The 27,274-nt window shown below is 46.2% G+C and overlaps 1 protein-coding gene across 1 annotated transcript in view; it reads right to left on the bottom strand.

The window, feature by feature from the left end:
* The window catches only part of Pde11 (Phosphodiesterase 11), a 640,803-nt gene extending 626,481 nt beyond the window's left edge, over window positions 1–14,322 (bottom strand). The window contains exon 1 of the mRNA XM_070539554.1: window positions 13,729–14,322. Coding sequence (XP_070395655.1) covers window positions 13,729–13,738 — 10 coding nt within the window. The 5' untranslated portion in view covers window positions 13,739–14,322. The remainder of the gene's footprint in view (window positions 1–13,728) is intronic.
* Window positions 14,323–27,274: the final 12,952 nt, after the last annotated feature.

Here is a 27,274-nt window from a genome sequence, read left to right as displayed (position 1 = left end):
ACCGTCCACCTGAGGGCAAAGATATGTCTCTTTCTATGTCTCTGTCACTAAATTTCGACTTTTTTCCACCGAGGTTAAACAGCGGTGCATTTTTTAGCTACGGTAAGCGGCTTACAAATTATACAAAATAGCCCGTCTTTTCTCAGAATCTGCAGCGACTGCTCCTTCGCGGCTATCTGCGAGTTTCTTAGCGTTACAATGTCTTTCTTTTTAATCAGTTTATTCGTGCTGTAGCCTTTGTTTCCTTCCATCCAGCGCTACATCACTACTTTCTTTCTTTCTATCTTTCTTTCTTTCTTTCTTTCTTTCTTTCTTTCTTTCTTTCTTTCTTTCTTTTTGACGTCCTCACGCGCGTCCTTGAAACATCTGTGCTTCTTGTTGCTGGTATGTTGAATAAATTTGCCGGCCCCTTCACGTTGCTCAACCAAGACGGCCACAGAGCTTGCACACGTCATCTGGTAAGTTGGAGCGTCAACAAAGGCTTGAGACGTAGCAGCCCGCGCTAAGTCCACAAAGCCGGCGACGGGACTTTGTGGAGCTCGCCCCTCATTTCTGATTCTCTGAATTAGGGACGCTGCAGGCTTGAGACGATCGATAGTGCCAATCTTTTTTTTTTCTTTATTTCCTCCTTTCGCGTCACTCTAGAGTCAAGCGCATCTCGAGAAGTTGCAACATCACAGCGTGAAACTTGGAAAAAGTTAAAAGATGGATCCAGTTCCCACACCGTCGTAAAGCCGATGTCCAAGAGTGAAGGCTAGAAGAGTTATAGTTACCCTGTCTGCCTGTCCTTCCTGTCGGGCTAGCGCGAGAATCCGGTGCAGCCGTGCCTGACAATATGCGGCCTGCACTACCACTGCTTAGCTTTAGCCCACCGGCATTCACCGCAGGGGCCGAACTGGTGCCCAAATCTTTTTGGTTGTATAAGTGCTGCTTGCCATTTGTCGGCCGCCTTCGCTAAATGACGTGTCAAAAATCACGATTGGATGCACATCTGCTCTTGCGAAATGTTACAACGTGTGGGGAAGTCCGGGGTCGGAACCCCGGCCAGCTGGTCTGAAACCGGCTGGCTGTTGCAGCATCAACACTTTTGTTACTGTCACCGTTGCCATACAATCTGGCTCATACACATGTGAAGCATTAAAACTCGAGTTGATAAGATGTAATCATGCAACATAGATAGTATTAAAATTTACTCGCACGTTTGCGAGAACTGGTTAATTTAATATGATAGATGCAACACGAAGAAGTTGTTTCTAAATTGAAATATACAAAAACTAATAATTAAAAAGAAGGCAGCAGATTTCGCTGGGCAAGCGCTTGCAATCAATAATTAATCTTGAACGGCCGCTCAGCCTAAGGCTGATGTGCCCCCGGGCCAGTCCTGCACTGTATGCTTCATCTACTTCTTTGTTGTCGATGTTACTGCCGCTGGTCCGCGCGGGCTGAGTGGACCCCAGTTCCCTCAAGCGTCAGAACATTTTCTCTTTTTTATTATCATTACTTGGGGGAAGGCGGGAGTGAACACAATCCTCAAGTGGTCGGCTTCGTGGAGAGAAAAATTTTAATGGGGGTGGAGAGGTTAGTCTAGCATGCTACTGCAATAGACGGAAGGAAGGAGGAAATGAATGAACCAATCTTTTCGCACAATAACCCGTAAACTGGCAGCAGTGCATGAGCACTTCGAAATGAACAAAGTGGAAAATCGAGCTTATGGCACCGTCAATAAACAAAATGTTGTCCATCTCTGGGGTGGAGCAAACAGAGATGGATAACACTTTGGTTATTGACAGTACCATAGTAGTCGACTTTCCACTTTGTTCATTTCGAGGTGTTCATTACGGGCTTTTGTGCGAAAAGATGTGTTCCTTCTTTTCTCTTCTCCTTCGATCGAGTGCTATACACTAAAGCTCTAGTAGCATGCAAAACTTTCTCCTCAGTCAACCTCCACACCCATCATTAAAATTTATCTCACCAGCGCGCACATATTTTCACTACTGGTTGATAAATACTTAGTAATCAGCGCGAATACAACGGAAGACACAAAAAAGAACACAGAAGGAGCGGCGCCTAACAAGTGAAATTTATTGAACAAGATACTCGAAAAAAAAAATGGCTGTGGCTTAGGTAAGGTTAAGCCCAGGATGCGAAGCATACTAGCCTTTATTTTAGTTGTTGAACCACTGTTTAGCCTGGTGAACTGCTGTTGCTTGGCTATATTTGGTTCGGCTAGACGAAGAAACAACTCATGCATTACTGCTTCGCCTTCAAGAGTGGAACGCGAAAGCGTTCCCGTCGACCCGCCAAGGGGTGTAAGACAATGGGCTACAGGGCAGCGACTACGCGCCCCGCATTGGACGCGGTGAGCGTCGAGCAAAGCAGCGTTCGGCGCGGCAAAGAAATGTGCGCCTGAGCAAGAGACGCATGCCTTAGAAACAGCTCGTTTCTAAGGCAACACCGCATTCACTAGAGGCGCTTTTGTACCGCTTTGAAGCATCGTACTCGTGGCTCAGTGGTAGCGTCTCCGTCCCACACTCCGGAGACCCTGGTTCGATTCCCACCCAGCCCGTCTTGCAAGAGTTGAGCCAAAGCCACTTCTCCTCTATCGTGACGTCACGGTGTCACGTGGTTTCATGGCGACACCGCCGCGCCTGAGGAGCTGGGTTGAGCTCTCGTAATATGCTTCGCATAAAACCGAATAAACTAACACCCGCGTGCGCAGGAAATCTATGTCACCTAGAAAAAGTTACTGAGCAAGTACGTTTCACAATTTAACAAAACGACAGATGGCTCAGATACACAACCATCGCGCAACCTTTCTATATGAAAGGCTTCAGCAAGTTCACGAGCCCTTGTCTTTGTGTCTGATTTCCAGGTCACTTAGATTTCATGTGCGTGCAGGTAGTTGGTTTATTCGTGTTTTCTTTTCCGAGCATCTTGTTCAATACATTTCATTTGTTAGACATCGTTGGTCCTGTGTTGTTCTAACTCGGCGTCTTCCGTTGTTTTCGCGCTGATGATTAAGTGTGCGTCCTTTCCAACTCGCCCACCTTTCTACCTTACTAAACGTTGATATTACGGCTTCCATGTGATACATTCTCGGAATACGCAAACCACGTACACGGTGAGGGGGGCTAAGCGGTGTGAATAAAGTACGAATACAGTGCGTGTTCAAGAGACTATTGCCCCAGGCTAGTGGTCTGGCATAACGCAGCTCCGACATCCTGATCAGTTGAGCCCACAGGACCCAAATGCAAAATATCGTATCTCCTTGTTCACTGCTGTTATAAGAACTCCCGAGGTGAATCGCTTGGCCTGCGTGCGCGCTCTTTACACATTTCTTCTCTCTGTCTCTCTCCTGTTCTCCTAGCCTTTTTTCAGACTCGGCAAGCCGCGATGGAGCGCTAACTCGGAGCGCATACCACACAAGCCGACACTGAATCAGTCGTCTATGACACGCTCAGTACATCCCGCGTAAATTCTCAGAGGGAATCCGATATGCGTTTCCTATCACTTCGTGAAAGAAAGAAAGAAAGAAAGAAAGAAAGAAAGAAAGAAAGAAAGAAAGAAAGAAAGAAAGAAAGAAAGAAAGAAAGAAAGAAAGAAAGAAAGAAACGGCGGCGCACAGGTGGGGCCCCCGAGGAAGGACATCCGTTGACCTGACCGATGCGACCGTACCCTGCATGTCGAAGCTCCTGCAAGCGGACGGATTCGCCGTGCTGCGTGCGCGCCTTGCCGCCGCAGGATATTCACGCGGCGTTTGACGCGGCTGCACGGAGGAACGCGCTGCCAGACGGCCGAGGTCGGTGCGCATTGCGTGCCGGCACGCGTACACGAGGAGGGCATCGGCGGCGGCGCCGTAGAGCTGACGAGAAACCGGCTGTGTAAGCTGTGAATCGGCGATATACGCGGAAAGTCTGCAGGCGCGACAGGAGCTCTACCGCACAGAAACTATACTGTACAGCGTAACGCAGAAACTGTACGTCTGCGTTAACCATTCATTATTTAGCGAAGCGCTTGACTATTGTGGAGCGGCGTAAGAGATCGAATGTGCAATTATACGGCGTTAGCGATGCAAATAACTATACCTTCGTGAGCGTTTCCTTATGCGTGCCCGTGAAAAGAGAGAAACAGCGTTGGAAAGGAAAGCCTCGGAAAGTGCAACGCAACAGTGCTTTTTGCAACCAAGTTTTGTTACTCGAAACAGTCGAAAATTATTAGAAAAGAAAATCCGTGCCGAAAAATAAAGTGATGAATTCGCGCACTTGAAAAATGTGCTATCAACACTCACGATGCGGTATTATTCCGTTCGGCGAAGCACCGATCAAAGGGCGCCAAAAGGGACGCCCCGACAGGTTTTTGTAGGAACCCCTGTGTATTCTCTGCCCCGCGCGTGCATTAAGAAGCTTACTAAGAAGGCGGGGGTGCGAATACTCCGAAGTTTGTGGTGTCTGTGCAATGCTGTGACCAGGAAGTGCTGACAGTGTATGTGGTGCCTCTGTGCAAGCCCGTGTCTACGAACTGCGCCGTATGGCCAGCTGCCGTAGTTTCTTCCGGCAGCCTCTCACCACCACCCTAACGCCCAGTAGCACCGGACAGGGGGCCGCAATGAAATAAATGTTTCTCTCTCTCTCTCTCTCTCTCTCTCTCTCTCTCTCTCTCTCTCTCATGTTTATGAACGGACAATGGAGGCCCGGCTCAGACTTAAGGGTGTGCGTATGTGGTGCCATGCGAGTGCGCAAACTCTATCAGCAGGGGGGAAGCACCTGTTCCCTTGCCCCTAATTAAAAGGTGCGTGGCCAAGACCTCGCGAGGAGCCAGTATACAATTGGGTGAACTTCATTGGATCGTCATCAATATCTGCAGTCCTCCCACCCAGGGCACTAGGGAAAGGAGAGATTATTTAGGCCCAGGTTTTAGACCGAGCTAGGCAGTCTAGAGTCTAGAAGCTAGAAGCTGAGCCTGCAATCTGCTGAGAAGCGTCAAGGAGCTAGTTCCATCCAGTATCGCCTGGGCCGCCTAGCTACGTCGGAACTGCGAGTTACTAGTTGGCGTAAGAGACGACAAACCAACGTCTGCAACGAAGCTCACGGTAGTTCCCCTCAAGTTAGCTCAACCTGCTCGAGGGAAGACGTCAGACCTAGACTCCCGGGAAACCCAGCCCAGCAATCGCATCCACCGCAACGAGGTCGGCTTGCGAGCGTTCTTCGGGAAAGCTCTGCCGTCGACTCCACGCTTGATGGACTTGCTGCTGCTGCCAGGCCATGCGTATGCAACCATTTGTGTTCCTGTGAACTCAGTTTAATGGACAACCGTTAAGTGTATCCTTGTGTAGCGTTAATTTTTATCCACTGTTAATTGCTCGTTGCATTTGTTTTGTATTCGTCATTGACATAGATTAAGTGCATGTGTGTTAGCGATCTTGTGTTTTTTATGTTTCTTTTAATCTTTGTTTCATTGTCAGTCGACAAATATTTTTGCTTCTCTCTTTCTCCCGACTCTGACTCTTTCGCTGTGTTCGCTTGAGTACGGAACGAGCAACCGGCTTGTGTACCCCGTCGACAACTTCGCGCCGACGGCGAATAGGTGACAAGCCGTCGCAATCACAAACACAGCGCACGCACATACGCTAGCTCGAGGATTTGTATCCGCAATAACTACAAGCAAGCGAATATTTTTATGCCATAGTAAGGACGATGCAGACGCTCCACATATGCGCGATGACTCACGGCCACCGAAAGCTACCGTAGGCAAGAACGTCTCAAATCTGACCAAGCGTATCGTCCAGGTATACAACAGATATCTTTGATGGACACCGGAGCGATAAGCGTGGCCAGGCTGCTATTCCAGGTGGAAGGTGACACGTAGATGGCGTACACGTGCAGCACATACACCGTTCGGTTGTCTCGCTCTCGGCAAAGCTCGAGCGAACAAACAAGCAGGTGCTACGTTAACTTTTTATCCCGCGAGGAGGAAAGATCTGGAAAACAATGCGCGGCGAATCGTTTCTCCTTTCTGGCTTGTGCGAGGCTGCGCGGTGCTGCTTGGTGTGTCGCAGTCGCCAGGTGTGACACGGTTTGCAGATACTTTAGCTCGTTTCGTGAAGCAGTTACATGATGTCGGCTTATACAAGAACGGCGCGGAACCACTGTGTAGTCATGGGCGGCACTAACAATCAAGGAAAGCGAAGGCTCTTGACCCTGTAAACACGCGACGTGCATCATCAGTCGCGGCGTGTGGCTGTGAACTATTTAAGCTGCAACGGTTCCCACTCGACGAAGAGCAGTGGCGTCTGTGGATTGTTAGAGTGAACTGGAAATAACTTTTTCACAATATAATTGCTTGATCGCGGGGAATTCAAACATAATACTGCTCACGTTCGGCAAAGTCACTGCAATCCCGAAACACCTAAGGTACAATCGTGAGCATACTTGCGTCAGCCACCGGCATCGTTATCACGAACTTCCAAGTTTACTATGCTAGGTCTACCTTGGGCCTCCTGTATGAGGCCGATATGGCGTATAGCCTAAACACAGTGGCCACGGCAATCGGTAAACCAACCCATCAGGGTCGTGCTTTAGCACGACCCTGCAAAGCAATAACAGGGGCTGAGCAGCATATAAAAAAATTAAAGGTGATGGCTTATTGGGTGAATACGATTTTCCGCAAAACAGGTCCATGCATCGGAGAGGACGCGGGCCGAATAGACGTAACAGAAATATCGATTTTCATCGCCCTATGGCTTGCATCGGCATGCTGTAATTACTAACCAACACTATTTTATTCCGGGGCAAAAACTGCATCTAACAAACGAACTACTCGCGCACTGTATCTATACAAATAACATTTCGAACACCTGTCGAAGTGAACAGCAAAACGGCATCCGCACTGTTACAATCGCCTCGCATTTTTCTTGCTGCCAAACCACAGCCCAGGCGAACTACAGGGAGAATGTTGCAATAAGGACCCGAAACGAATGTTTATAAATAGGCAGCTGCTCCCCGAGGCCGGTTGTAGGTTCAAACACACGCGCTCGTTTCGCACTAGGTGCTCCGTCCGCCTCACCGGCAGCAGAAATTCCGGCCACGTAGAAACTGTGTTTCCATGTAATAATTTTTGTGGCAGTTGGTCAGTATGTCGATGCATGATCTATTATTATACGGGGAGGCATTACACAGAGGAAAAAATGAAAGCTTCACGATTCTAACCATCCCTGTCATTAGAGTCAAAGTAGCCACCAGTCTAAGTTTTCTGAACTAGAAAGAGGCGACTTAAGGTCCGTGCGACTAAGAGCCGCTCCGAACTTCTGGAGTTACCCCGCCTTCGAATTGGGCATTTTCCATGACCTCAGATGCAAGCAGTCCACTATGTATGGCAAATTGGCTGGACATTTAGCCGACGGTTACTACTCCCCCTAATGAGAGAGGCACAGTCACTGCGGGACTTCGTTTCAAGAGAAGAGTCAGCGATACGGTGCTCTTGAGGACCGCACGCTTCGGTCCTCAAGAGCACGCTTCGGACCGCATGCTTCGTCGATGAGGACCGCATGCAACCTAACGACAAAGCCGCTGGACCGATTCCAGTACTAAAGATGTCTACACGACGATGGAACCCCAGCGTGCGGCATGTCCATGCTCGTTATCTCCTTTGCTTTCTTCTTCCTAATCAGCAGTATACATAATGACAATTCCAAGAGCGGTGGCACTAAAAGCTTCGTAGAGGAGTATGAAGGACTATGCTGTGTCAGGTAATTGGCAGCACGCAGCCTGCAGCGTGCATTATACACTGTAAACGAAGATAAACCTACCTGGGATTTTTTAACAGGTGATGTGCCCTAAAACCTCCCCATCCTTGAATATTTACTCCGATGTATGGGAGCAATGCAGCGGCATTCCCTCGGTTCACTCCGCTTAAGGATTAAGACGACATGACGCCATTTTACTCCGCACATGGAGTTTTAAAAACTCCCCCCCAACCTCTCCCCGAAACAGGTTCGTCACGCGGCGCTTCCCGTGAGGCTGTGCGCCGGGCCAGCGACCGGCCGCGTTCGGCGGAGTCGGCAATGCTCAAGGCGGACGGTTTGTTTACATCTGTGAAGTGGCGTTCCGTAACAGCTTTCGGTCAACTTGTTTCCCGTATTTCCTCCCGGAGAGTGTTTTATATAGGCGTATTTGATGCTCGCTGTATCTCAGCTTCAAGTACATTAGCTGTTATCACTTCGCTGACAACGATGAATGCAAGAGCAACGTTTTCAAGTGCGGAAAAAAGACTTACGTATACCTCGAAGCTGTTCACTGACTCGTGATTTCGGCTCATGTTTCTGACTGTGTTTTCGTGCTGCGTGACCGTAGCTTGTGTTCTTCAGTACGTGAAATGAGACTTTAATGTCCTTGTGAGTACATGCTGACAACGTGCGGTGTAATGTTTGAAAGGACCGCGTGGCAATAGCAACACAGCCAGTGTTCGAGCGACGACGTCTATGCTAGTCGCACATAAATGGCATACTCCAAGTTTGTTGCGGTGCTGTATCGCTAGTGAGGAAGACCGGAGTGCAAGCAACTGTTTTTATATGTCTGTGTACGGATATGCTCGTCCAAGAAAAACGGTAGGACATTAATATGCGTACTGTAAATAAATCTTCTTACTGAGCGATGTGAATCGAATTGTTATCGCGCACATCTCTTTTGATCACATCGTTGCTTCCGATATTGCATTAACATTGTGCTCTATCCCAGGCACTGATTTAGAAGCATGCCTGCTGGCTCCGAGTGTGAGGATTCGTTCGACAGATCAGCGATGTGAATCCTTTTCACAACCGAGAGACATTGCTTGGATGCGGAGCAAGTAGTGCGGCCTAAAAATGTACGACTATACGCACTTTTCGATGTTACGTCGGCTGCTGCGGGTCATGCTCACACGTAATAAATTCTTGTTACGCTACTACTATTTGCACAAAGTTAATTTTGCATGAAGCACACGCACATTTTTTTTTTTGCTTTCTTTAACTAACGCACTACTTTTTGCAGCGAACGCCGGCAGTGTGCGAAATCGCTTCAACACCCACAGAATGACATGCTAACTTTGAAAAATTAGGCCATTTACTTTTTTGTTACTATTCTGAATTAACAGTTTTATGCTGATTAAGGTCTTATGTTAATTTCGGAGAGGCAGGTCTCGTACGAGCGATCATGCGAGTCGTATTTCTGAAAACAGCACAGCTCCTCGCTAGGTCGTTTCGAGGCTATATATATATATATATATATATATATATATATATATATATATATATATATATATATATATATATATATATATATATATATATATATATATATATATATATATATATATATATGTGTATATATATATATATATATATATATATATATATATATATATATATATATAGATATATGTATATATATATATATTGGTAGCGATGCTACTTGTGTGTCGCGTGTACGTTGGATGTCTTTTCAAAGTTCTGCATTGGGCGTTTCCCAAAAGTGTTTATGTATGTCATGATTTATGTGCTTTCAATGACTTGTTTCGTTGAATTTGACGCGGTCTTATGTGTATATTCGAAATTTGACCAGTAGCCTCTGCATATAAAAAACATTCACGCAAACTGACGTGATACCTCTTTTTATACTCCCGTTGCACCTCGAAAAGCTCCGTCCAGTGCAAAGTAAAAAAAATAAAAAAGACAGAAAAAAATACTCCCATGGTTCCACGCAAAAATTCCGCTCGGACTGAGTAAAAATTGTATTCCTATCATACGGAGTATAAAAAAACTCCCAACCGGCGGGTCGGTAGAGGACATGCACTATACTCCCACCTGGGAGTTATTTGCCTGCGGCACGTGCGCCTCACGTACACTCAACGTATGTGGCGTATAGCGACACTGCGCAGCTCGAGACAGAAAGAAAGAGAAAAAGAGAGAGAGAGAAAGGAAGAGAGAGAGACAGAGAGAAAGAAAGAAAGAAAGAAACAAAGAAAGAAAGAAAGAAAGAAAGAAAGAAAGAAAGAAAGAAAGAAAGAAAGAAAGAAAGAGAAATGAATGCAAAAGTTTCGAGTGTGTCGACGCGGTGTTGCTCCTGCCGTTTCTCCTTCCGCGCGAGTGGCCGACAAACGAACGGTACACCGAAGCCGTCCGTGCGGAAGCACGAAACTGGCTGTTCTGAATCGATCGGCAGTGCGCTCGACAGCGTTCGAAGTGCGCACTCGGAACGGGCACTGAAAATTTGGACGACCCGGCAGTCAGCGCACGAGTAAACGGCAGTCTCTCTGGCGCGTCTGAGCGCCGCGAACGCTGCAGCATGCATGCAGTTACGAATTTGTGCAGCACGCGCGCGCGGCTCGGAGATATATAGAGCCCTCGAGAATAGGAACGGAAGGGGGATCGCGTGCGGGGGGGGGGGGGATGCGTGTCTCGTCCTGTCACATGTGTCGCGACATTCCTCGAGCGGGCCCGTGCTTTGCTGCACGCGGTGACGCGAACACATAGATCGATAGCCGGTTGCCGTCCCATTCTCTTATCCGCATTCTATCTTTACAAACAATGCCTGGCCTTTCGTCGTACACAACGGGAGTGATGTGCCACTGAATGAAGGCGGACGGTTACAAATGATTTCTGTCAATATACGAGGGGGGTGGCTGGAGCTGTTGCTATACGCAGACTTGCGAGGTGCATGTATATACAGATATATGGAGTCGCCACGAGGATGAACACAAGCCACGACACTACATGCATACGTGAATCTCTCGCTTCGTTTGTTGTGGTCCGTATGGCATATGCAGGCGTATATATCCGCCTTGCGAACTCCCCGGGTAGAACTTGTAAATTGCAATATGTGTCATAATTCGCTCAAACTTAATTAGGGATTTTTTTAATTAGTCGATTATGCAGTTCAGTTTTTTGTGCAAGTAATGTCCGCCTCTTCGAGTAGACCTGCTCATGCACTAGAATTGCGCTATCTGTCACAGGCAATTTAAAAAAAATTGTGTTTACCCAAACATCCGGTAAGGTGCACCAAGTTAGTGAATTCATTCTATGATATGGTGCATTTGTTCTATGATATGGTGCATGTGTTCTATCATATTGGGCATCTACTCCATGATGCACTAAGCTGGGCGCCAGCAACATTAAAACAACCTACTTCTGGGCTACACGCATACACACGGCAGCTTTGCGCACATAAACTTGAAAGGCTAGTGTGTTACGCATTGTACGACCACGTGAAGAGAGACAGAAGTCTGGACGCGCGCGCATACCAGCCATCGGTTAAAGAACTTGGTGGGCCTTGAGAATTGGTTCGATTTATTCGGAAGTTCAAATTACAGAATAACATTATGGGGTTTTGCGGACTGAAACCAAAATTTGATTATGCAGCACGCCGTAGTGGGGGACTCCGAAATAATATGACCCCCCCCCCCCCCCCATTCGGTACCTTGCGCACGATGAAAGACGACGCGCTTTCTCCACGCCTTCCTCCCATGCGCGCGCGAGATCGAGCCACCATCGTCGGCCCACTCGCACGCTTTCACTCGCACATAATGCGCGCGGCCACGATGTTATCGCACTTGGACTTTATACGGAACCTCATGGAAACGCCTATATGTACGACGGGAATGCGCCGTAAAAATCCGTATAGTTGCTCTCACAATAAAACGTAGTAAACACGACAATGCGAGCGATTTGACTTCCGGCATACATTTTGCAGCACCATGAATCTCGACTTGCCGTGTTGGCTGTTACGCTTTGCCGCAGATTCAATTCCCGGTCGCGGCGGCCACATTCTGGTACTGGCAGAATGCGAACACGCTCGTACACCGTGAGTTGGGCGGACGTTAAAGAACTCCGACGTGGTCCAAAATCCTTCCGTAGTCCACTACGGCAGCCTATATGTTGTACGGGGCGTTAAACACGGGACATATCAAACCAAATCGGGTGTAGACGTGCATCTGCAGATAAGTATCAAACTGCGCGAACAATGCACGCTGACACACACACAGTCCGTCCCGTCAGCCACAGCTGTTTCTTTCAGATTTAAGTTGTCAAGATAAGTGATATTGTATACGCATTACAGAACCGAAGCCGTTTACTCCAGGATCGTGCGCCCCCATGTCAAGCCTAAAATGAAACGCCAACCATGCACCCAAAAGCACGAGTGCCAGTCATAAAAAGACGCGCTCGCGAACTTTCGTTGTGGCCCCTGTGCTGCGCATCGCTGATAGGTTTTGCACGTCTGCCAGATCCCGTTCGTTGAATAAATGACTTACGATAAGCTTTCTACACGCTCTGAGTGTGCCAAGTTCAGAGAAGGCATTCCGTGCGCATAAGCAGCGAATCTGGCTGGTGGTGCGGAGCAATGATGTTTCCGAGCCAAGAGAAAATTGGCGCTGTCCGTGGCTTTTTGTCCATAATGGAATGGAAATTGGGAATCCTTACCAATTGGCTCAACTTTCTGTCGTTCTAAGCTTTTTGTTCGTTTGTTTGCTCGCAAATACTTGAATGTAGTGCGACAGGCTAACGTTTCGCTGCGGCCGAAAGGTGGGAGAAGAAGAACGCACGACATAACGCGCACACAACGCACACGAGAAAGAATCGATAGAAATGTACGGCAGCATAGAGGGGAAAATGAAAAAAGCCCAGCGTGTTGAGCTCGTTACGGATAGCTTTTGGTCTTTTGCGAGGCTGGTCACGCCATATTTGTCGCCGGTTTCATAGTCGAGTCGCGTGTGAAGTCGCCGGTCTAGCAAGATCGTTTATTGCTTTTCCTCGTCTATAGCTATGCCGCGTTCTCTCGCGAGAACGCCGTTCGCATGCGTGTGTACGCTTAGCCATTATTGTGTTGAATCGTTCCCTCCGGCTGGTAAGCGCCGACAGCGATTTTCGTAAGCGCGAAGGATTAGAAAAAGTGGCGTCGACAGTGCCGACGCGATGACTCAGCGGCGAAAGACGGCGGCGCCGCTTCCGCGCGAGGCGCCCGGGCATTGCGCGCGTTGAGAAACCGAAACCAGATGGGCGACTGAAGCAGACGATTTGTTTACGCGGCACGTCATCGCGAGCACGAGCGATCCCTGCGCTTGGCGTTGCGTGTGCGTGCGTGTTTTTTGTTTCTTTTCCAAACACACGGACGCACACACATACACAAGTACAGGAGACAACGTAAAAGCGGCATCCTCCACAGTACAGAAAGTAGATGCAATAAAAGGGAGAACACCGTCTATGATACCGTGTGTAGCAGCTGTCAACCACTGTAAGTGCAGAAACAGCTGCATGAGAGTAGACGGTTGCACAGCAACGAGAGCAAGCGGAAATGGCGGGGATAACATCTAGGCTCGGCGGCAACACACATAATAAAAAACACTGCACGACGCTCGTCTCGCAGCGCCAAGAATTTCCCTTTCGCCGCCGCCGTTCGTACTCCTCGCCGCACTGCGTGGCGGTATTTTCCAAACACGCATCGCAACGCAAACGACCTTGTACGCATGCATGGTTTACGAGCAAAGACGTCAAGCCAATACACCACGACGTCGTCACGGCAGGAAAATGTGGTCAAGCCGGCGGATGTCGCCGTTGCTGGACTGCGTTATCGCAGGCGGGTCGGTCGGCCGCACCGAGAAGACAGCTGCACGCAGCGACTGATATCAGAGAGGTGTGTCCAATCTCGCCGCGTGCAAGTGAACGCTTGCCTGCAGCGGGACATTTTGCCTTGCGGAACTCACCTGGCAGCATGGCGTGCGATGGAAGAGTCGGTTTCGCTCGTTCAGTCGCGGGCTGCCGGTGAAAGGAGAGACGAAGAAGCGCTGATTATCCTACACTTCGACAGTTGTTTCTGGAGGTGCACCAGGCGAGGAACGCCAACTGCTCCGATCAGCGAGCTGTGCCGCCGTGTCGAGCCAACAGAAACTTCTCAATGCATGCACACGGACAAGTGGCAAGAAGTGTTCACGGCGTTGACTGAGCGTGTTCGGCCCTGGCCAACGCGAGCACTGTCATCTGCGTTTGTCCTTGTCGAGAGGAGCGCGGCACACGCCGGCAAATGGGTCGGGTCGCCGCTGAGTTAACGAAGCGAACTTGCCGGGCTCACACGGAAGAAGAGCCAAGAGCTGCCGCGAGCGCCCGCGTTCGGACTCGGAGGAATCGGCGAGGCGCACTTACGTGGCGCCATCTCTTGTCGAGCGCGGCAGCCAAACCACTGTCGTCTGCTTCGTCTCGCTTTCGCAGTAGCGCGTTGCCGGTCTTTCAGTGGAAAATTCGTCCCGTGGGGCGTCAGCTGCCTATGCAACAGTGACGCGTGTTTGGCAAGATTTGGCGAGAAAAGCGGTCTCATCGGGTCTGGAGCTCAGCGGTAAAGAGTGACGGGAGCAGAGATCGTCGTTGTCCTGAGAATCCTCTCTTAAAACAGAGGCATCGTCGGGGGAATCACTTTCACGAAACGTGTTGGCTCTCTCTCTTCTGGATAAGTATGGAAGGTTCGGATCAATCAGAAGGATGACGCTGCCACTCGTAATGTTCGCGAGCTTCCCTGAAAATATGTGCGTCGGGAAAACAAATGAGCGGAAGGTGGGCAGCTATTTTTTCGTTTTCGACGCCAAGCAATACCTCAAGCGGCTGTCGACCAGGTGCCACCATTTCTCTTCAGCATCAAATGTAAGAATGCAGGAGAGGATAAGTGGTCTTGTTATTATCATTTCTCGAATGAACCCCAGTATTTATCAGTGAGGTAGTAGTAAACTGGCAGCAGGCTATCGACAGAGCAGATATCTTATAAATCTCCTCTCAAAGTAAACTGTCTTAGGACCATTTTTTTTCCCATGCGAACGTGCAAACTTTCTTGAATGATGATAATTTATGGCGCGTTACAGCACCCAGGGCAACGCTTGGCATTTACGTGCTGTCCTGCCAGAGTCCTCCGAGTAATTGTGCTACCCTCGGAATGTCCGACGTGCACGGAAATATCAGCAGGCGGGTGTGTTTGCGTTTCGTCCTCTATATTTGGAACGCCGCAACCAGGAAAAATAATACAGACGAGCGTTCTGAATTGTGCATTTTATACGTAAGTGTTGAACCAGGTGTATCCGTAAGTCTCAGTTGAGTGGTGCCTCATGCAGGTGATATTACGTGCGCTTCGTCGTAAAGGAGGACGTTTATCCCTACGCATACTCCCACCCGTCAAGGATATCCAAGCACAATCAACATTAACAGCAAACAGTCTCATGGTCTTGCGCAAGTGGGCCATAGTACATTCGAATGGCGATTTCGCACATTGTTCGTTTCGAAAGCATCGGCTGAGTTTCTTGAATAAAGGTGTCGTTTGACGGCGACGAACTGGGGCGTTACACAAATTGAACGAGTTTACGGATGCTAAGTTGCACTGGCGGTAGCATATGAACAGGACTCCTGATTACAGCGCAAAAGGACAAAGACAAGCAAGAAGGTTCTACACGAAGGCCGAAATTTTCTTCTTCCTGCATCTCTCTGTGGTTTTACGCTGCGAATCATCAATCTGTTCCAACTCGTCCAGTTTTCCATTTATATTTAGTACTCTACATAGCATGAAATTATGGACTTAAGGCTCCAAAGCTGCACGGCGCGTTATGAGGAAGGCACTATAGTGTGGGGCTCCGCATTTATCGTGAACACCTGGGGTCCTGCAACCTGCACCCAAGCTACTGTGTGGGTATACGAGCGTTCTTGCGTTCCAAGTGCATCGGAATGCGGCCGCACGAAGGCCAACCCGCGACGTCGTGCTCATCAGCGAAATGCCATAGCAGCTATCACGAAGGGTGTGCATCCTTGCTTCCATTTTTTTTATCACTGAAGAATAATCACTACCGAGGTCAATACGACCAGCGCATTAAAACATTTCATACTCTGTACGCTGCTATATATGCAACCACAGTGCTCAGACGATGGTGTCTTTATTTATTAACTTGTTTGTTTATTTTGCTGTGCTCGTGCTTGAACTCTGCTGTGACTCTTAGGTTGCGAGATCCACCAACAAAACACTTCGACAGAACCTGTCGGCACTTTAAACCATACATTCCCCACGCTAACAAAAAACGTAAAATAAAGGGGGGGGACGTGGAAATGAGTAGGGCTAAGTGTATGGTTCCCTTTCTTTCTTTCTTTCTTTCTTTCTTTCTTTCTTTCTTTCTTTCTTTCTTCATTTTTACATTTATTTATTACTTTTTGAGGGTTGTGTTACCATAAAGCAGTAGCAATGAGATCATGTTAAGTCTTTTCTAGGCATGTTCAGTAATCCTTATAAGCAAATGCTTCTACAAAAGCGCTGAGCGAAGATGGCATCTAAGAGTTGAACACGTGCACGAATAAAGAATGGTCATAAATGGTGCATCGGGCGGTATAGTGCGCGACGGAAAGGGAGTGGAGGGAGGTGTGGAACAGCCACCGTTGTGAGAGTTGGGGTTGAGCATGTCAAAAGGGGTAGCTGGCCCTTGCGATCATGCGACTGGACAACCGCTCGTGTTCACACTGAGAGTACCTTCTTCCCTCCCTCTCCTTTATTTATTTTCGTCCCTAAAACCCATTCCTTCGTGTAGGGTAGCAAACCGGACGTGTGTCTGGGTTATCTCCCTACATTTCCTTCCTTCTTTTCCTCCTCCTCCTCAATTGTAGCACCAAAGTGTTATATGTTTTATTAGATACTTTTAGCGGGTCCGCTATTCCGGCAAACGGAGGTGGTTTGGGTGGATTACCGGATGGTCGGGGGGCGTAAGCGTGAGCGGCCGGAGCGGTGCAGCCGCCCGGTGGCGTAGAGCGCAACCAGACAAACACAGAGCTAAAATTGCAGCAACGTACTATGTTGTGCTTCGCTGGTGGTGCAAATTTTCGGCATCGACGTAATTGTGAATGCGATTACGCCGCTGTAGAAAATTTACGCCAGCAGCTAAGAAGAATATAGTAATTGGCTCTGTGTTTATGTGATTGAGCTCTGCACCACCAGCTGACGCCACCAACCTGCTCATCCGGCAAACCACCCGCGCTTGCCGGAATACCGGACGCACTAACATTCTATATTATTGCTGCATTCCGCTTCCCCTTTATATTCAGATTATCTTGGTGGGTGCTTGAGTAAGAATTTTCTTCGTTGATGTTTACGCCCAGGTATTTGTATTGCTTGACTTTGGTCATCACTTGCAGTTGATCATTGCTTGTCTCTTCGTTAAAGATCCCAAGTCCCGTTTTCTCTGTGCTAAAATTAACACCTAGAATCATCACTGCATGGTTACACATATTCGCAAGTCTCTGCATCCCTCGCATTGTCCGCTAGTGGCACTATGTCGTCCGCATATCATCAGCCCACGGATCTTCTGTTCTACCCTTTGCCCATTTTGAGAGTAAGATAAACGTAACCCTAATGCACTGTTTTCCACTCGTTTTTCCATGCCCTTAACATAAAGCATGAACGACAACGGAGACAGAGGACATCCTTGCTTCAGTCCTCGGTGAATTTCCACCACTTCATTGCATTTCCGCATTTGTTGTACAATTTGTACTTGGTGCTCCCTATATATCTCCCTCAATAGCTCCACGAAATCGCCATCTATGTCCTGTGCTTGAGAATATCCCATGACCATTCCCTGTCTACGTTGTCGTATAGGCTCTCTTAATATCTAGAAATGCTCTTCATAAAGGTCTATCTAAGCCATTGAAATTTCTACGCATTTATTTAGTGCAAACATATTATCCTCTAAGCGTTTGTCTGGTGTGAACCCATTATATAACTCCCCAGTGTATAATTTATCTCCACCCACTTCGATAGTTCTAATTTTGTCGCTTGCATTGCCATTCTATGTATGACCGACCTGACTGTATACTGGCCTGTACGATCTCGTCCTATCCTTATCATTTTTGCCTTCGTAGATTAGGTTCCATTTGCTTTCACGCCATCCAATCATAATTTTCTTTTTCTGAATGACATCTTCTGTGGCGCAAGTGAGCTGTGCCTTGCTCATGGGACCCAGATGTTTGTTTTGCTGCATTGGGATTTCATCTGATCCTGCCATCGTGTTTTTAGGGACATTTTCTCTTTCTTTTTCGGTAAAGTTTTTTTTTACGTTGAATTCTGATCTCTCAGGCTTCTCTGTTGCTTGATCTGGCTGAGTCTACACTATGCTTTCTTTCGTGCCGAAGTTATCTCTAATAACATGGCTCACTAATAACATATCTCAGTCTATTTCAACGGATAGAAGGAACCATGATAATGTTTCGCGCTAGAGGACATGATTAGAGACAGGCACGATCTCTGCAGGAACGTGGTTTCCGTCATTTGTACAAAGGGGCAAGAAAAAATAAAAACAACAGTATTTGCGAAGGAACTAAAGCAAATTACCTTGTGCGCGTGATCCACTTGAGATGGATGGTAGGCGAGTTATGTAGAGAGATGACTTAGCAAAGAGGAATGGTGATAAACTTTGTGGAATAGGCCGGGCCGGGACGACGTCTGCGCAATAACACACATGGCAATGATATACTACTCTTAATGTCTGTTACAATAGATGCGTGGTTGTAATTAGATGGAATAAAATAAGCTGCATCTCATTATTGTGTAACACAGCGTACTCAGGACAGCAGAGAACGTCAAACTTCCAGAAGCGCTGGTGTTCAAAGCTGACGGCCGAGATAAGAGCGTTAACTGGTCAGCGCTCGAGATAGCCAAGATACCTTTTGAGTATTAATTGGAGGGGAAAGAAAGGATAGACAGAGCCGGTGTTGTTCCAGGTATGGGTGCCTTTATAATATTGTCACGGGGATTCACGAGTACACGGGGAAGAGACGAAAACGTATATTACAATATTTACAGGACCGCAGAATGGCTGACAGCATCTCACGCGGCATGTCCCGTCTTCTTCGGGGAGCGAATTGGTCCTTTAACGTCATGCTCATACGCGATGTCTCGTAACAATATAAAGGAAAGATATAGGCAAGAGAGAGAGAGAGAGATAAACGAGATAGGAAAGGCAGGGAAGTTAACCGGATAAGATTCAGATCTGCTGCCCTGCACTGGGGGAAGGGTAAGGAGAAATTAAAGGCGGAAAGAGCAGCGGAGAGAAAAAGCGAACAAACAAAAATATAGGGAAGGTTGTGAACGTGCACGAGAATTACAATCTCTCGAATAGGCCACGCGAACGTAAACATTTCAAGAGTGCCTTGACTGATACAGGCAAAGTGCTATACTGTGATATGTGTGGTAAAAACTGATTAGCTCAAGCAGGCTCCTTGTAGACTACTTGTAGCCGACACGTTTCAAACGGCATGCCATTAGAGAACATCATCATCATCATCATCATCATCATCATCATCATCATCATCGGCGGCGGCGGCGGCGGCAGAGGATCAGCTAATCAGATCTGCGTTCGGCAGATCGTTTTTGCATTCCGCCTAATTAGATAGTTAGTCTCAATTAATTAACCAACTTCCCAAAAATTAAAATTAGGTGAAAAGTGTGAATAAGAAAATTGTAGAGCAACATAAAGAACTTCCGATACAGCTTTCTTTTGCTCAATACGTGCTACACAAGTGTTTTTCCGAGCGTGAAAGAAGCCCGCGGATACACGCAAAGTGCCTCGAACGGACAGGCACGCGGAAATTATTATGAAGCGTTATTATTATTATTATTATTATTATTATTATTATTATTATTATTATTATTATTATTATTATTATTATTATTATTATTAACGCGATTGCGTTATGAAGCCCGCGTCGCAGAAAATCCGACGTCGGCGTCCGAAGTCGGACGTCGCATTGGCATAAATGATTTCGCACCAAATTCCCAACCACGCATACCGAACCACTTTTCTACCACCAAAGTTCAAGTTTTTTCTTCTTTTTCAAGTTTTATTCATCAACGACGTCAGTTTTACAAAGAATTTTATACAGAATTAGCACTACAAAGGGAGCCCCAAAGTTAGAAACTGTCAGGGGGACTCCCATACATGAACAAAATGAAAAAAAAAACAAGATACAGATCAAGCATTGGTTACGATGACTTTATAGACAATATGATAAAAATAAGGAACAGTGCGAAAAAACAAGAAAATATAAAGCCGTTTAGTAAGACAAAAATTGCAAAGGAAATTTCTGTAGTGAACAAGCAATGCAAATTTACAATACAATAAAAATAGGAGTAATATAACGTTTGTATAATAGCTAAGTCAATTATTATTACAATCACAAGAGTCAGTTCTTAGGATGAAGCGAGTCGCTGCATAAAATATTTCTTAACTTGGTTCTTGAATATGTGCTCTCTGGGGCATGATTTAATGGTATGTGGAATAGAATGCCACGATTTCTTCCCGCAAATGTGGTAGTGAACTTATCATTATTTGTGCGCACTTTAGGTAAAAGACGATTACCGAGTTCAGAGAACCTAGTAGTGTTGGTATTTACAAAAATTTCAATAACAAAGCCATCTATATGTGCAATATTACGAAATAATTTATAGATCCCGAATGTTAACTTGAAATGAAAGAGCTGATGAAGAGGATGAATGTTTAAACTGCAACAAAGTGGCGTTGCATTGGATATGAAATGGCTGAAAGTCATGAGACGAAGCGCCTGATTCTGCAGGCTTTGAAGCTGGCTGAGGTGAGCGAGGTATGTGTGACCCTAGGCTGATACGCAGTAATATAAATGGCTGTGAATGTGTGCATGGTAAAGGGAATGGATAATGTGCGGCTGAAAATATGAGCGGGTTTTGATTATGGCGTGTGTTCCAAAAGAAATCTTACTGCGCATGGAGATTGAATTTCAGATACTTGTCTAAAACTACGTCAAGAAACTTTGTGCTATCAGATATTGGTTTTAAGTTTCCAAGACACACACATATAGAATTCGAAATTAGTGTCGGGAAGGAATAAAAAACCATAAAAACCGTTTTTATCGGATTGACGCCCAACATGTTCTTTCGACACCAGGAAGTTACGTTATGCAGATCAACGTTAACATTTCGCTGTAGCTCGTCGACATTATTAGCGCAAGTAAAGATACTCGTGTCGTCTGCATATAATATACAGTCGGTAGTGGTCAGAAAATTGGGTAGGTCGTTAATAAATAGTAGAAATAGCAGCGGGCCAAAGAATACCTTGTCTTTCATTCTTTACAAAGTTATTCCTCGGAATATTGAGAACGGCAGCCCACAAACAAATGTAATGGAAAGGAGCACCGACAGCGCACGTCCTTTATGTTAGCTCTTTTCAGAGTGAAATATTAAAAGTGCGAAACAACAACAGCAGATCGACCTACGCAAGAGGCCACGTTTCTACCACAAAGCTCGCCTTCGTGCAAAGCGTTTGCAACCAGCGTTTCCCGGTAAATGTTACGGTTATATAAGTTGCAGTTGCCGGAAAGCACTAAAAGCTGTAAGGGGTCTTTGAACGCTATCGCTTTCCATTCTTAAAGGCGAAGCTTACGCGTCCTCCAAATTTCTATTATTATTATTATTATTATTATTATTATTATTATTATTATTATTATTATTATTATTATTATTATTATTATTATTATTATGTTACTATGGTTATGCTACTAGACAGCGACATAGCCGAACAATAACCCCATTTAGTACACGTAATAATTGTTTTAAGTATTCCTTCTTTCCTCGAACAATCGTTGAATGGAATCATCTAACCAATGACCAAGTTTTAAAATCATCCCTTTCGGCGTTTGTTTCAAGTATTGAGTAACAATTTGTTTTCTTGCTGTGCCACTGCTATGTTTAAGCTCCGTTAACCTGACTTGTATTGTTTTCGTTGCCTATACTATAGTATTCTTACATATGTTTTGTTTCCCACCCTGCTAAAATCCCCAATGGGGATTGCAGTATTGATAAATAAATAAATAAAATTATTATTATTATTATTATTATTATTATTATTATTATTATTATTATTATTATTATTATTATTATTATTATTATTATTATTATTATTATTATTATTATTATTATTATTATTATTATTATTTGTTATAGGAGATTTTTGCGCCTGAAATTAGCATTAGGTTCACTGTCACAGCCAACACTCGTGTTTAATTGTATTACCACTAGAAATGAGCAAATACCCTTATTGCTTTTTTCTCGCTCAACCTACATACCGGAGCCTCATACACACCCTCATCTTGAAAAACTGGCCAGAATAAGCAAACTCCTCTTTAATTTTGGCGTACCGCTATGAACTATAGAGGGTCATAAGTTATGCCGTCATAAAGCTTTTCCTAAACCTAAGGCTCTGTCACTCACACATGTAAATATTTAACTGTGGGGGCAACCCCATTTTCTGCAGCCGTGGCTGGGTTAAAAAATATGACAGCCAGCCATGCTATGCCGAACGTCAAAACGTGCAGCAATTACAGCAGACGAACGACCACATCGCCTCTGCTTACGGACGGCTTAACCAACCCCGCAAGGCAAATTAACCGCAAGGCTCGCAATATAATCATCATTCCGGCTGCAATTTATTCGCTATTGGAACAAGTATACTTTTACAACATGGAAGTCAAAAGAAAAAAATCTTATGTTGGTCATGGCAAGAAAATGTTCTTCAATTATGGAACCAACAGCAGCAAAGACAGAAACGAAAGCACTAAGGATTTTTCATTATAGTTATATCGCGAGTACGAATAGAAAGTAGTTGCGGCTGCAGAGATTGATTGAACAAGGCCTTTTTTATACTAAAGGCTCATACTCGCCAACTCTCCGGCTTTGTCCGGGTGACTTCCGAATTCTCACCAATCCGCCCGATTGTACGGACACGGCCATAAATCGCCTGAAAGACTGCCCCATCCTCACCGCGAAAGAAAGAAATGCGTTACGCAGCCCAGTCGCATCCTAATTGCCATTATGTGCTATGTAGCTAGCTGAATATAGATTAAAATCCAAGCTATTTGTGTGTAGGCAGTGCAGGCCTAATTCAGTTCGTTTCATATTCAGACATGCGTGGAGGGGTCCGCGTGAGGCAAAGGTCTGATCGTTGCCTACTGGCCGGTTCTTTTAAGTATCTTAGGCGCAATACAGCCGTCTTGTGCGGTGAAGCAGATTAAAAGGTGGAAAGGAGCCACACTTGCAGGACATAGTACGTGGTGTTCCCTAATTATAAACCCGCGCCCGAGGCATCTTCCGTCACACTATAAGTGCTGAGACGTCCTTTAACTATATTGACAACCATTCAGAGCTGTTGTAACGTAGCTGTGGCCAAGAAAAAAAAGAACGAAAACTGTGTTGTTGTTGTTGTTGTTGTTGTTGTTGTTGTTGTTGTTGTTGTTGTTGTTGTTGTTGTTGTTGTTGTTGTTGTTGTTGTTGTTGTTGTTGTTGTTGTTTCATGAACGGTGTAAAAGAGTCTGATTCGCTGAATCCAAGGGTCAAACCGCTCTATCGCAAATGGAGGACTCTCCAGGGCCATCGCTCTTCTCAGCAATGCTACCCATTGAAACCACTGGCGCACATCCAAAGCCGTCGAGAAGTACATGCTGTAGAATACTTTTGTGAGATAATCGCAAGTGTTACTAAGCGATCTGAAATTCTATGAAGTCTCCGTCATCCAAGATTTGCAATGTAACACCATTCTAGAGGCTGCTCGAAAACTTGCAAGCGTTCATCTTCAGCCGGACCCGTCAATATCGCTGCCCTATGGCACCTTGACCAAGAAGCACGGGAAATCCTGCAACGCCATCTCAAATACTTGGAGAGCGACGGGGTCGTTCCCTCTTTAAGAAAGCGTAGCCGTCTGACCCCAATACTAAAGCAAGAAACGTTTCCACTCGAATTAACAAGATAACGGTCTGTTGCTTTCGGCAGCTATGTTAGGGAGGTAAGGGAAGGAACGATCCTCACGCGCCTTCAGGGGTTTCCTGACCACTGCAATGTTTATCATGACGCCATGAAGGCTTCCCACGTGGCCGTTCATCAGTCGGCAAGGTAGCCTATCTTGTCTGTTCGATCCAGCAACAGAAATGATGCACGCGTCTCTGTGTAGCACTATTCATAGACGTGAAGGGTGCTTATGACAATGTTTTTCACGAAGACATTCTTGACGCCCTCGTATGCGAGCTGACGCTGTGGGCCGCTCTTTTTTTGCTAGATTCGGAGCTACCTAACCCGAAGAACCTTCTTTGAATTCACCAAAGATGGTCCAACTACCAAGAACTACACGAGTCGTAGAGTTCCACAATGTGGTTTTGCGCCCAGTGTTCTTCAACCTTGATCTGCTTGGGCTGACGGAATCATTACCACAAACAGTCAGCCTGTCAATCTGCGCAGATGATATCCGCATCTGGAATTAGGGAGTAACTCGGCCGCACTCAGGGTCTCAAGGGGAAAAATGCACGTTGGTCGTTTTCAGCGAAAATCGATTACTTCATATCCGATAAATGACCAAACTATTTCGTACAAGAGAACTCACTGATTTATAGGCATTATTGTCAACCGCGATCTCTCCTCGAGCCTCCATGTGGCCTAGCAGAGGAATAGATTAATCTCAATTGATCACACTTTCAAAGGCATCGCTGGAACAACATGTGCACAGTCGCTGTGTTCTATGCTCCGACTGTACAGTGCGCTCTTCATGATAATATTGCATTACAGCACTGCGGTTAACTGCGAAGCACCTGGAAGTCAAATTTTCGAGTGCTTAAGCGCATGCAAGCTCAGGTGCTTAAAAGCTCTCTTGGAAAACCACAACGCGCTTCAACAGCCGCAACAATTGTCTGAACGACTTGCTTCTCTTGTGGAAAGCAGACCAGATGCGACATTCTCGAGCATTGTATCCTCTCTGCTGTCTGGTTTCACACCTGCAGCAAGACCACCGTTTGCTTTGTGATGTCTCCGGCAACCGCATAATATTTCCCTATACCACGGAGACAGGCTGGTGTAATTCTTCTGTTTTAGTATGTAGACTTTCGCTATTCTCTCAGCCAAGTTTACGCCTTTTTTATGTACTTTGGGGCGAAACATGCCCCGATTCTGTATACACGCAACTATGCGAGTCTCACTGGTTGTAGTAAATATGGATTTGCATTTCATGGCGCTTTGTGATCAGGAATGAGCGAGTGAGCCTTTGCCGAGAAATAGAAGACAATCCAGCAAGAAGACATGAAAATGTGAGGCTTGTAGGCTGAGCGATTGTAGGGGCAACGCAGCTACTACTGATGCGAGCGAGACTGCGGGGCTACCGCATGCTATACCCAAGAAGAAGTTCATGGGGGTAGGCATGCAGCAGCAAATAACTTCTCTTGTTTGCATGAAATATACGGTTGAAGGTGTTGAGTGGTCAGTTCAATTGCTGTCTGATCATTTTGATACGGTTTACCAGCGTCTGAGCGCACAGGATAGGGAAATAAAATGCATAAAAGGTATTGATAAGGTGTAAGCTTGGGCGAGTTGGTGATTCAATATCGACATGTTGCAGATTCTCATTCCGTGACCAGCCAAAGGATCGAGGCCTGCAAATAAGTGTTTAATCTCGGATAGAAGTATCTTGAGAGGTATGCAAAATGCAAGTGCGCGCGCCCGACATTCAGAAATGTTGATGAGATTCACAGAAAACAAGACACCCGAAAAACACAAAAACAGCGCCCGATCTACTGGAAATATAACTTGATAAGGTGGAAGCTTCAGCGAGTTGGAGACGCTTCCCAGGGCAAAGAACAAGTGGCTTGAACTTCGTGTCATCACTGGCCGAATAACTGAATTCAACTGGCAGCACGCACTCATCCAGCTTCGCGACATCACCCCCCCCCCCCCCAAGAAGTAACCGCTAAACACAGAGAACAGCTTACACATGAAATCATAGAGGCTGACAAGATACAGCGGCTGGGTGACCTTTGCATCAGCAAGCCGTCTATTGCCCCCACCAAAAGCGAAATCAAGTATCTCTCTGTGATGCAATAGGGGCTCATGTGTGACATAATGCAAAAGTTGTTTTTCATCACTATGGTTCATGTATATACGTCTGGCGTTTTCGCAAATAAAGATGAGTTGAAGTCAGCGCCTGTGTTGTGTTCTTGCTTCAGTCCTCGTCTTTTGCGCTGTGCACACATGTCGGCATAAAAGGCCAGATAGAAAATCTACAGAAAAGCAGTCAAGACTCCCGACCTTTCTAAGATGCAACTTGACGTTGACGAACTGGAGTGGCGCAGCAGGTGCTTGAACACTAAAACTCACGGAATTCCAGAACGTGAATGGGAACATGGAATTCCAGAACGCCTTTTAGTCAAAGTGATTGAAGTCGCACAAAAACAGTTGAGCTAGCTGATATTTCTGCCCTTCAAAGAATGTCTGGCCGGGAACGAGCGATGATCGTTCGTTTTGTGCACCACCAGAAAAGGATGGGATTTAGAGAGAAAATTGAAAAAGAATATATAACTGAAAACATGACTAACCCGCGTATTCTGGAACGTTTCTCCGCTCATCCCACCACTTCAGCTCGAGGAAATGGATGGCAGCGCTGCCACTCGACAGAAGTGGCTCTTCATTGACGCTCCACGGCAATCCTTGAGAAGCGTAGCGTCTTTTTGAGTCGAGGGGTGGCACTCTGCTCGGCTCGGTTGAGGTTGACGAACCCAATGGCTCTTTGAAGCCCTTGGGTTCAGCGAGAGCAGGGGAAAAGTAAACATGTCCTCAATAGAGATTAGTAAGAGGCGATTGGAAGATTGGTGGAAGAAAAGTAGGGAAACGACAAAAAACGGAGATGTAAGAAGGCAAAGTTCGCAATAGGGGGTCAGAAAATGAGGTTATGGGAGATCATAGCGTTTCTTTTTCTTTTTAAACTTGCGTAGCACATTAGACAGTATAATAGCAAGAGCTTGGTGGCGCAACCCACCGCCCCGTTCCAAAGGGAACGCTCATAACATCCATCCATTGATTGAGGATCTCGGCGTAAGATTTTGTGGCGGATGGACGTGTTTTTCCAGGGCTCCGTGGCGGTGACGAAATCGTAAGTTTTTTGTGCATGCCTTGAGCTTGCTTCTGTTTTTGATTTGCTGTTTTTTAGCCTTTAAATAATAATTGGGTAGTTTTCTTTTTTCCTATTTTTTCGTGTGCGCGGCTGTGTTTCGTGTATATTGGGTTTTGCAGGACAGTCGGAGCGCTTCAACACGTGCAAACGTGTGGGACGTTAAGTCTTTATAGCCTTCAGATAGCAGCTTGCAAGTGTAATAACTCTTAGTGGTTTTAATGTGTGTGCTTTGTTATCGGGAATATTGCTTTGGTAGGTAAGTGAGAGCGCGGCCGCGTGGATGAACATGTGC

This window comes from Dermacentor albipictus, chromosome 1, assembly GCF_038994185.2.
Source record: "Dermacentor albipictus isolate Rhodes 1998 colony chromosome 1, USDA_Dalb.pri_finalv2, whole genome shotgun sequence".
Classification (NCBI taxonomy): Eukaryota; Metazoa; Arthropoda; class Arachnida; order Ixodida; family Ixodidae; genus Dermacentor; species Dermacentor albipictus.
This window is presented reverse-complemented; position numbering and strand designations above follow the sequence as displayed.